This window comes from Mobula birostris, chromosome 25 (assembly GCF_030028105.1).
Source record: "Mobula birostris isolate sMobBir1 chromosome 25, sMobBir1.hap1, whole genome shotgun sequence".
NCBI lineage: Eukaryota > Metazoa > Chordata > Chondrichthyes > Myliobatiformes > Myliobatidae > Mobula > Mobula birostris.
Window position 1 is genome coordinate 17177478 of NC_092394.1, and position 12661 is coordinate 17190138.

Below are 12661 nucleotides of genomic sequence, written 5' to 3' on the forward strand. Positions count from 1 at the left end.
TTTCATTTGTTTTTTTGTCGCTGATTTTTACAGACTCTGCTCCTTGGGCACCACAAGCATATGGTGCTTTGACATCAGTGGTAAAAACCTGCAAGAACTTCAAAGTGCGCATCAAGTCGGCCATGGCACTCTCAGTCCCAGATACCCGCAAACGCTATGGTGACAGTAACCAGTTCTGTGAGATCTGGACCGCACTGGTGCTGGCCCTGGAAAAGAGCGAGGAGACTGAGGACTTCCTGGAGTTTAAATACTGTGCCAGTTTGCGGACCCAGATCTGTCAGACGCTGCTCCACCTCCTCCGTCTCGTCACTGGCAAAGACCTTCCTTGCATCCACGAAGCCCTGTCGGCAAAGGGCAGCTTGATCCGAACTTTTGTTCAGCGCTTCCTGATGTCGGGAGAGGAGGCTGATGAAACAATGACTCAGTCCAACCCACAGGATCGGGTCAGGATATTGCAGGAGGCTGTTCAGAATATAAACAGCCTTCAGGAGGTGTCTATTGATGAGAGAGAAATGGTTGTCAAATACTTGAATGTTATTTTAAAACATTGTGTGGAAGCAACACAGACTGATCTAAAAAATACTGAGGCATGACAAATGATTTTTCAGGGCTATAACCATCTTCTACCTTTTTAATGTCAGAAATAATTTGCATCATTTGAACAGCTATCTATTTAGCTATAATTTAATTTAATATTTGTGGGTCGGGGTGTTACCATGGTGTAGGCATTTCCACCTTCTAAGGTTTTTGTGATTGTGTTGGTTTGTAACTGGAATGAAAGTTCATTATTACCTTGGGCTTGGAATCTCCCAGAGGAAGTCACTCACACTGTCCCCTGCCACCCAGATTTCAAGGGTGCAGCCCCCCACTGAAACTGTCTTGGAATTGCTGCTGATCTCATTGCGAGAGTTGGGCATGCAAAGTTGAAGATATCTCACCAGTGCACTTACCCGGTAACTTCTTAAGTTATAAGCAGAATAGAGGAGCCTTCACTTACTGCCTAACTGGATGTGGGTGTGCAAAATGTTACATAGGGTCTCAGAGACAGGACAATGTTCATCAGCACTAACACCTCCTTGACAATTTTGTTTTGAAAGGTGTACGTAGGTGGAGTACAGAATAAACTGAAAAGCCTTTGAAGTGCCACAATGTATTCAGCGTAGGTGGTTGGCAGTGCTGTGGAATGGAATATTTTCATTATGTACCTAATAGCTGTACTCATTACTGTTAGGCTTATGGGTCAGTTATCATTTCTATTTCTATTTGTTTTTATCACCCTTATTGGATCAACACAGTGCTTCTACTCCCACTCTTTCAACGGCATCATTTCAGTGCCACAGATAGCTGGAGCCATTGTCTATTTGGGGATTGGTGTGATGTCGCTCAAAACCCATAAAGTTGGATGAAAGGAGCTGAGAATAATTAGTTATCAAATTTCATGTAAGTACTGAAAGCACATTCAGCCATGCCTTCCACGTTTGTTGTAAGCTTCTATTCAGAAGGCAGTCTGCAGCTTCCCTTGGTGTTTTTTGCTCTCTGGAAGGTGCACACAAAGTAGTGCTTGTGGGGTTCTCAGTAGCTGTACATTTTCCTCGTTGACACTGGACCTGCTGATGGTCACTGATCCAACTCCATGGTTGCAGACTGATGTCAATGTTAGGAATCTGTAATGAAGACCAACAAAAACACATTTCACCTACTAATCCAGTCCCGGTCCCAGCCCCAGCTCAAACAGGTTCTTGGGGATTACAGAGGATATCATAGAAACAAAGTTGTGCTTACATGGTCCCAATTTTGGCCCCAGCCCCAGCTCAAACAGGTTCTTGGGGACTACAGAGGACATCATTGAAAAAGAAAATTTGATATAATGGGACTCGCTAGAATGAATTGATTAAACCCAAAAAATCTTCGGAATTGAAACCATATATGTAAAGTATGTTTAACTATTGGGTTATTCATTTGTTTATATGATTTAAAAGAAGTAAAAGGAAGTAAAGTTCCTAAAACCGAACCCAAGGAAAACCCTTGTAATGAATTAGATTCAAGATTTACCCAATGAGGGTTTAAAGATGCGTCCAAATCTTGTAGCCAAAATTTTAAATATCGAATATTAATTGCCCAATAATAGAATCTAAAATTTGGGAGGGCAAGTCCCCCCTCCTTCTTGGATTTCTGTAAATATCTTTTTATTGAAATCATTGGACATCATTGAAACAAAGTTGTATTTTCACAGATGTACCGCTGTTGACATTGTGTTAAACCGTATTGGAACAGGCAGTTAGTAAGAACTTATCCATGCTGACCACCAAGCCTATTTGATCTTGTCCCATTTGTCTGCATTTGGCCCAAATCCTTCTAAATCGGGTTCCCAACCATTTTTATGCCATGGACCAGTCCCATTAAGCAAGGGATCTGTGAATCTCAGGCTAGGAACCCCTGTTCTAAATCTTTCATATTCAAATGTCCTTATAAATGTTGTAATTGTTATCCATCTCTACCACTATCTCTGGCAGTTTGTTCTATATATAGTGGATTCAGGTTAATTGGGCTATAGGGCCAGTGCGTTTTGGACCAATTAAGCGGCCGCTTCAATTAGCTAAAGTTTCTTGGAAATACTTAAAAAGGTACAACAAAAGACAAACTACCATTTAACTGACTGACAAACTATGTATTTAATTGAAACACAGAACAAGTGAGAACACTACCAATAGTACTACAGTACTATAAAACTCTGTATTAGTTCCTAATAGTTAGTGACAGAGGAATTAATTGTTTTTTGATTGACTGTAAATGAACAGAAATCAGTGCAGGCACTTAGTGTAGATGTGGACTGTCTTCATACAATCTTTTTGACAATTGCATCCTGCAAATCTTCATTTTCAACGTAACATTCAAAATGATTGTCGATACCTTCAAATCCTACATCTCAACTTGTTGAAGTAGTGAAACCACTTCTGGCCGTTTCTGGCATTTCCAAACCTGAATGCTGAAACCGCAGTGAGCAAAAGGGCTCTGAAAGTCTTTTTGCTTATTTTCACCAACTATCAGTGACAAAAATTACTACTTTTTGAACATAAACACACGCAACTGACTCTATTTAAAAACTGTTCGCAATAAGCATAGTATACTAACGGCCACACAAGTACACATATCTGACACTGATTAGAAACTGTTCAGAAACAGTCTCCTGTCCCAATTAAGCAGCTGGTCTGATTAACTGATGGCCCAATTAACCGGAATCCACTTTACCTACATTATGTGATTATCTTACAGCTTGGGTCCCTTTTAAAGTTCTCCCCTTTCATATTAAATGAACGCCCTCTAGTTTTAGAATTCCCTGGGAAGTGGACTGCGAGTGTCAACGCTATCTGTGTCCTTCATGATTTTATAAAGCTCTATAAGGACATCCCTCGTCCTTCTCTCTTCGGCCACCTAACAGTGTAAATGAAGAACTCCTAATACAAACCTGTTTTCTGCTAAACACTTGCATGTCTTTGAGCCAGATTTTTAAAAAAATATCGGCAGTTTAATTTAATTGAAGGAATGAAAACATTTCTGAATTTGTAATTTCAAAACTACTTCTTGCTGCACCATTTGATATTGCGTATTTAAAAATGTTAAAGTTTTCTAAGGTACTTTGCAGAGGTATTGTGAAGTAAACAAGCATCCTTATTCAAAACTGTTCCCATTGTCAAAAGTTTACTCCGAAAGCGGCTGTGCACCACGTAAAGGTCAGGTAACCGCCTACCAAGTTAAGGAAGGTCCAAAGCATGGTACCTTGACCAGGTCTGAATCTGCTGATTTAGTCACCAGATGGACCACTATAATCCTTCATCCTCACACTTACCCACCTTCAGATAAAATTTCTGCTTCACTATTTCTAGTACTAGATATAAAACTGTATTCAATCCTCAAACAGTAATTTGATACAAATAATCTCCAAGATCAACTTAAATTATTCTGATCCAGTGCAATGCAATTCCCACTACGCCCCACCCCTTATCCCACTGAAATCTGAAATTTTGAGATTTGCTGAAGAAATTTGCACAGTTACCAACCGATTTATTAAAGCTCTGTGTTGAGGGAGAGAGTGTGTAGAGATACATGAACTGCAGAAGTCACGTCAAGGAAGGCCCATAATATGTGTCAACAAGGATTCCCAGATACTTCCTTGTTGAAAATTAATTGGAAACCTTTTAAATATTATGATCTACTTATCCTGTATGTGTCATTTAGGGAGAGAAGGATAGATGGAGTTTTCTCTCCATTTTCCTTCAAGCTAATTGATGAGTCTGGTCCAATCTGTAAAGTAGTGGAAACAACCTTTCACTATTTGCTTTCTCAAATTGTTTCTTAATTGTATGGTACTTGAACTCCTTGTGTGGGAAAAGATGTATAGAAGTTGTTCATTAGTAAACATAACAGCAGGAATTCTAATATTGACCGCAGTATGAATTAACATCACCGTCATTTTGTGGTTTTTCACATAGCACGATTATTACCTGAAGCACAATGATATTTCTGTGCTTTTGTACTTGCAGCAGCATGTGTAATCTGTGGGCAGATCTCTAACTGTGTACTTACTCTATGCAATTTATATGTTACTTGTAATATTAATCAGCCTTGGAGGTCTTTGCCTAATACTTATCCCTCAGTTAGCACCAGTGACGCACCTGCCATCATCATATTTGCAGTTTGCTAATCCTTTCTATTTGCAATTTTGATTTCTGCTTTTTGTCAGGTACAACTTTGAACATACTTGTTAAATACCTTGGCTGCAAGGTGCTTTTGGAGTATTCTGAGAATGCAGGAAAGTGCAATATAAATGAAAATCTTTTTAACATTGGTTTAAAGGTCCAGTGACTTCCATGGTTGTCAAGTAGGATTGCCAACCCATGAATGCTCTTTCAAAATGAGATCACAAGCCATCTAATTTATTGCACTGAAATACCTGTGGGTTCAAACCTGCCCAGATGTTAATGCATGTACTTTGATAATTTGCCCAAATTCAATTCAATACTTTGAAATAATTTCCCCGATCTTCTGGCAGAATTTTACATAGCTCTACATTGTCTTATTTGCATTCTGTTTATGCCCATAATGTAATGCCTCAAACACTTTTCAATTTAATTTTATATTTATGTAACTGATTAAATAAGATTAGTACTTACAATGAAGTAATAGTTTTTCTTATTAATTTATCAAAATTAAAAGGAATTCTGAACACCATCAGTAATTTCTTTACTCTCCAAATGAAAATGTTGGCAAACGCAGAAATGAGCAATGGCAAAAACGATTAAGGGAAGAATGAAACTTAGAAGTGTATCTAAACTGTTTTAACCTGCTATCTGCCATTATTTTTATATAAAGGACAGTTAAACAGATGGTTATTTCTATTTCTGATATAGGATTCACATATTTGAATATGGACACACGGGACTGTAGATGCTGGATTTTTAAATAACCACATTGTTACATAACCTTTCTATTTCCGTAAGAAAAGGCTTTTTTCACGATAGTCATACGTTCATTAATTGGAGCCAGAGAAGGTATAACCAGTACTAACTGATTTTATGAACATTACTGTGCAAAAGTCTTAGGCACCCTAGATTTTTGGTATGATTTCAGATGGAATGGCCTTCACAGAGCCCTGATCTCAACATCGTTAAGGCTGTCTGGGATTACCTGGAGAGACAGAAGCAAGCGAGTCAGCCAAAGTCTGCAGAAGAACTGTGGCAAATTCTGCCAGCCAATTTTCTTATCAAACTGTATGACATTGTATCTTAGAGAGTTGAACATAGAACATAGAAATTTACAGCACATTACAGGCCCTTCGGCCCACAATGTTGTGCCAACCATGTAACCTACTCTGGAGACTGCCTAGAATTTCCCTAGCGCAGAGCCCTCTATTTTTCTAAGCTCCGTGTAAGCTCTTAAAAGACCCTATTGTATCCACTTCCACCACCGCCGCCGGCACTGCATTCCATACACCCACCACTCTCTGTGTGAAAAACTTACCCCTGACATCCCCTCGGTACCTATTTCCAAGCACCTCAAAACTATGCCCCTCGTGTTAGCCAGTTGATGCAGTTTTAAAGGAAAAGGGTTGTCACAACAAATACTGATTTGATTTACTGCTCTTTATAGTAATTTTTTTGATGTTTCAAAACTTATTTTGAAAGCATCTTCGCTTTACAGAACTTACATGTGCCTAAAACGTTTGCACAGTATTGGTATACACCATATTCCTAATTGTAATGGGGTAATGGATTTCTGACAAGTGCTGCTAATTTCACAAAATTGCTACAAAGCCATGTTTTTCACGACACTTGTCAGTGACAGTAAATAAATCTGACATGATAAATTAGGATAATGGGCAGGAAAAGGGAACTGGTGGGCAGTAAGGTGGTGTAGCAGATGGTGCTGCTGCCTCACATTTCCAAGAACACAGGTCTGATCCTGACCTTCGACGTTGGAATGTACTGGTGGTGTTAAATTGCTCCTTTGTGGCTAAATGGAATCAAAAAGGGACATTGAAGGACATGTAGGAGAATAAGTTGTAGAGGTAAAGGCAAATAAGAAGAGATATAATGCAATTGATGGATTACTCTGCTGGGAGCCAGCTTTAACCCGATGGACTGTTATAAGTAGGCAAATAAGATTAGCCCTTTTCCAATTCTCCACAGCCCAGGAATAATATGGTTCATTATAGTTCTTGGCTATGGTCTGCCTAACAATATCTGATCTGCAAAGGCTAGGAATTACAAATGGGATCTTCCAGGTCTGTTGGAACACACCACAAATTTAACCACTGATCTCTGGGGTGCCTCTGTAAAGATTTTTGTGACGATTCGATGTTCAGTGTCTCTGAATCAAGAATAATTTAGTTCTTTTTCATCTTCTAACCAGATTGCAGTAGATTAAAACTGTGGTTTCTCTGTCTTCCCTTGGCTATGATAGAATATACAATCACCTCCTTTGTATCTTAAATATGTTATATCAGTTTCCTTGTTTCTGGACTTATCATACAGTTAAGCAATGACACATTGGAAAAAATGCAACGTTAATAGAATAAAAATTGTTCATTTGCAGTGCAACAACGTCTGAATTGGGGGTTTGAAATGGGATTTTTAAGTTGCTTTTCCTTCTTATACCACTAGGTGGACCATCAGACCAACTTTATTACAGAGGTAGGTTTCTAAGCACATTGAATCAAGATTAAGTATCATTCTTAGTCCTTCAGCCATGTTGCTCCACTTAGTAAGATTAGTTGATGCATGGTCTAGCCCACTCACCACTTCATTCTAGTGGTCACCCAAGGGAAAAAAAAATATTTATTTATAAATACAATGCGGAACAGGCCCTTCCAATCCAATGAGGGGCACTGCTCAGCAACCCACCTAGCATCATCACAGGACAATTTACACAGGAAGGAAACCCATGTGGTTCATGGGGAGAACATGCAAACATCTTACAGGCAGCACCAGAATTGAACTCCGAACTCCAAACACCCTGAGTTGTCATAGCATCACCGTAACCACCACGCTACTGTGGCATCCTATCCTCTGCACTGCCTTCCTTGCAAGGATATTATTCTTTATAAATGGAATACAGAACTATTGTAGCATTCCAGGCAAGGTGTCTGCAATATCACACCAGTTTTCCAACTTCTTTTAAACTCCAAACCCCTTGCAATGAAGAAGAGCATTGTCTAAACTCAGGTGTGCCTTAGCCAACTTCCTTAGTTTCTCCTCCCTGAAATCGAGAGAGTCTATGCTGGACCTATTCCAGGTATGGCTATTCTTCCTTGAGTACAGAGAACCAACATGCACACATGCACCAACAGGCACCACATGTCTTGCCAAAGTCCGGTACAACAGCAGGATTATTATCAAACATGCAGTATTTTGAAGACTTGTGTTGATCTTCAGGTATTTATTTGGAGTATTGTGCTGCCATTGGAGAGGGTCCATTGGAGGTTTATGTGATTAACCCAGGTGCAAAAGGGTTTATGTACAAGGTATGTTTGATGGCACCGGGCCTGTACTCACTGGAGTTTAGAAGTAAGAGAAGGATCTCATTGAAACCTACCAAATATTGAAAGGCTGAGATTGAGTGGAAGTGGAAAGGGTGCTTCCAATAGTGGGAGAGTTCAGGACCAGAGGATACAGCCTCAGCATAGAAAGGTGCCCCTTTAGCACAGAGATCAGTAAGACTTTCTTTAGGCAGAGAGCAGTGAATCTGTGAAATTCATTGCCATAGACAGCTGTGGGGACCAAGTTATTGCGTATATTTAAAGCAGAGGTTGATGGGTTCTTAATTAGTAAGGGAGTCAAAGGTTATGGGAGAAGGCAGGAAAATAGGGTCGAGAGGGGAAATAAGTCAACCATGATCAAATGGCAGAGCAGACTTGATTGGCTGAATGGCTTAATTCTGTTCCTATGTCTTACAGTCTTAGAAGAGCAATAGGAAGAGCTCAGCTGATGTTCTTTGTGGAGTTAAGGATTAGCACTCCAAATGTTCCCTCTGTAAGATATGTTTCAGACTGTGGAACAGTATTATGGCTGCCAGTACTGAAACTAGTTTAGTATTCTTGCTACACTGGCCATCACAGGTCGAATATGTATGGCCTGGAAATACAAATGAATGTTTGAGAAAACATCTGACTGCTGCAGGTGACCGCCCTGCTAGAACTTTGCCACACTGAACCCAAGAAGTATACATTCTAAGTAATACATTTTGATGTCCATTTCATGAACCTTACCTAGAGACTCGCCATTCAGGCCAGCAACAACTCCCTTTTTAAAACCGTCAATTGCATGTAAACGCAAACACGAGGAATTCTGCAGATGCTGGAAATTCACGCAAAACACATCAAAGTTGCTGGTGAATGCAGCAGGCCAGGCGGCATCTCTAGGAAGAGGTACCAGCAACTTTGATGTGAATTACATGTAAAGCCTTGTCTGCAATAAAAGCTTTGATAGGTATTATTAACCCGATTAAATTTGTTAGTATCAGTGTTATTGTTGGCAAAACAAGATTTAAAATGCTTGTTCAGACTCCATTTGTATGGCAAAACAAAATTTAAAATGCATGTTCAGACTCCATTTGTTGGGACACCCCACCTCTGCAGACATCTTCTCCCCTGTGGGAACTCAGTTTGTACCTACATTTCTGATTTATGCAATGTTAGGGTTACGAACAGTCCTCAGGGTTGGAACCCTGCTGGAACCCTGAAGGACCTGTACAATATTGAATGATACTGTCTTTCAAATCTCTTACTATCTCTTCTTTCAGTTAGTCCTGACAAAGGGTCTCGGCCCGAAACGTCGACTGTGCTTCTTCCTATGGATGCTGTCTGGCCTGCTGCGTTCCAACAGCACTTTGTGTGCGTTGCTTGAATTTCCAGCATCTGCAGATTTCCTCGTGTTTGAATATTGAATGATTGATTATTTTTCAATTTCTTTTCTGGTTTAGTAGCTAATTTTCTTCCTCCTTTCATGAAGGTGTTGACCCTTGTAGAATGGCTATGAGGTCATCTGCAATCTCCTGCCGAGATGACATCTTCAGTGGGAGGCAAGATCATATGAGTCTAATCGCATCATGTGGGGCATCACACTAGAGAAATTTATTCTCTTATTCTATATCCCTGGTGTAAATTTTAGTAGCAATGTTTGGACAGTGATCAGGGACAGGAATTACTAGTTGGTTATCTTCACCTCAGGTCCTAAATTAAACTACAAATTTAAACTAAATTAAACAGTGTTTGCCAGGATAGCTCCATGCCATTGCAGTGATATGGAGTTTATCTATTTACTGATCTCTTGATGAGGTTACAGGAAGAAAGGTGAACAATCAGCCAGGTCAATACCTGGAGATCACAACAAGGATTCTCATTGGCTCTATCCATGAGCCAAGGAGGGTGAAAACAACGGCTCTGAATTCCGTAAAGGAAGCAAGTATGTCATCTATCTTTTGATTGTTCAATATTTGGAGAGCTTGTCTAGAGGAAAGAAAAATACCTTGTTTTCTTGCTGCTGCTCAGTGATAGTTGAGATCTGTTCAAACTAACAGATCAATAATGTTGAAGTTTGGGAATTTATTGCTGTTTGCACCATTTTCTGCATTGAGATCGGAGTGTTTACAGCAGTAAACACAGATGCAATACTTATCTCCAAAGTCTGCTGTGCTTGCAAAAAGTCTTTGGTTAATGTGGTGTTGTCACTTTTGTAAGACTACTGATTTACTACAGAATTGATTTTGTTTCAGAGATGTTGCTGGTCCAAAGTGATTTCAAAAACGATTCAAAAAGAACTTCACACATAAAAAAAAGCTGAAATTTCTTCAGGTTTGACAAGTATTACTGGACAACATTGGACTGTGTACCTAACTGCACTGTAACTGGAATACTTGGAGACACCATGCCAACACACTGTTCAAGCCCAAAGAATAGAAAAAGCTGAAAACACTCAGCTAGTCAGACAGAATGATGGAAGGATAAACAGTTAATGTTTCAAGTCCAAGACCTTTCCACAATACCAGGAGGAGAGAAAACAAATTAGTTTTAACTTGCCGCAAGGATAATTTGTGAAAGTCATCTAGTCGATAGGTTAATGGGGGCAGTCAGGGAATGTGATAACAAAGAGAGGAGTGTAAAATGTTGTGAAATGTGAGACTGTATCACTTGTCCAGAGTCAGGCTTGGAAATGTTATCCCCATGATTGTTGTTGGGTATTTAATATTTGAGAAATATTGGAAATTTATTGTTTGATTAAGCATTCTTTGTTGTTTATGTAATGCACTGTGGGTTATATGTAGGAGTATATGAATTGCATACATCATGATGCTACCACGTGATACATCTGTGCCTCACTTAAAGTAAGCACGAAGTTAGACTCATTTCAAACTCCTTTGTTTTCCTTTCAATTAATTTTATCTGTTAGAGTTACAAAACGTAACAGTGGTGATGAGATATTTTAAAAACTAACCTGAAGTGACTACCTACTTGTTGAAGCAGAAGGAGATGTTCAAGTTTTAATAAAAGCATAGTAAGAAACTGTAGAGTTAAAAAAATGCAGTGCAGTACGTGCAGAAATGATCAAGGTTTTTTTTAAAAAAAAGGCAAAAAACAGAAGAATTCATGAGTTCATAAACAGTGAGTACCAGTCAATAATAATCATAAAAAAGCAGAAATGGCTGGTTACATCGGAAAGATAAACCTGATCCATTACACAACAGATAACAGGATTTAGTATACTGACCAAATTGAGCAGTATTTTGAAGCAAATGAAATAGCCAATTTTGCTGAGTGCATTGGATTTAAAGGCATACAGTTTACTTAGATGTTTGACTGCTCCAACAAAACCATTGGAAACGAGCTTTGCTGATATCATGATAGTAAAGCAGGAACATTTAGAACTGAAACCATTGTTGATTGCAGAAAGTTTTAGCTTTCATAAGTGGAATCGAAAGGAAGAGAAGTCCATTTCAGTGTATTGAAGTTGTCTGAGCATTGTCAGTTTGATAATGGGCTTAATGATGCACTGAGAGATCATTTAGTTTGTGGAAAACTTACAAGAAAGCATTCAAAAACGACTCCTAAGTGAAGCACAACTCCCATTTAAAAGAACAGAAAATGCAACAAATTAGGAGGCATATGAAGTGCATGTCAGGCAGACAAAAATTAAATAGACTGCACAGGGTAGAGAAAGAAGTTGCAGTTTCAAAAAGAGCAGGAATCTGCATATTGTTGATGAAAAGTCTGATAATGATGAGAGTGATACAGGACAGAGTAGCCTTATGATTTACAATGTGAAAACTAACAATAGACAAGCAATTTGGCTTACACCAGAAGTGAATGGAAAATAATTAAAATGGAATTGGACACTGGCTCAGCTGTTCCAATCATTCCACAAAATGAGGTTGAATGGCATTTCAAAGATCCTAATCTGAAGCCTGCCTCCAGATATCCAACTGAGAACTTGCACTGGAGAAAATATAACTCCTGTGGGAATGGCATTCTTAGCGGTGAAATACAGCAGCCAATGGGCTGTGTTGGGGTTGTATGTGGTAAAAAAAACAGGAGGCCAGCTTTGTGGGGGTGTGACTGGCTAAGACAACTCGACAGAGATCCATCCACTATTTGCATGCCACATCCCCTGTAATAGCATTAACTGAAAATGAACTAAGAAAGGTCCTGGATGATACCACAGCAGTGTTCGGGATGGGATTGGAAAACTCAAACATATCAAGGGTTAAATAGTACTAAATGAAAGTGCCACACCCAGGTTTTATAAAGCCCGTCTGGTTCCTTATACAATCTGTGATGAAGTAGCCAGAGAGCTAGATTGCTTGGAGGCTGAAGGAATTCATTTTAAGCTTGAGTGGAGCCCATGAGGGTTGCCAGTAGTCCCAGTAGTCAAAAAGAGTGGGTCTGTAAGGATCCATGGTGGTTTTAAAGTCACCATCAACCTAGTATTGAAAGTAAATCAATACCCTCTTCCCAGGAAAGAGGATATCTTTGCTAATCCTGTTAGAGGAAAACACTTCAACAAAGTGGACTTAGCTGAATCCTACCTACAGATGGAGATGGAAGAAGAGTCCAAAGTGTTTCTTGCCATAAACACTCACAAAGGACTTTGTTGCTATAATAGACTTATTT

General features: G+C 39.3%; 1 protein-coding gene across 1 annotated transcript in view; it reads left to right on the top strand.

Moving 5' to 3' along the window:
* The window catches only part of heatr6 (HEAT repeat containing 6), a 74330-nt gene extending 67272 nt beyond the window's left edge, over positions 1-7058 (top strand). Inside the window, exon 20 of the mRNA XM_072242993.1 lies at positions 34-7058. Coding sequence (XP_072099094.1) covers positions 34-593 — 560 coding nt within the window. The 3' untranslated portion in view covers positions 594-7058. The remainder of the gene's footprint in view (positions 1-33) is intronic.
* Positions 7059-12661: the final 5603 nt, after the last annotated feature.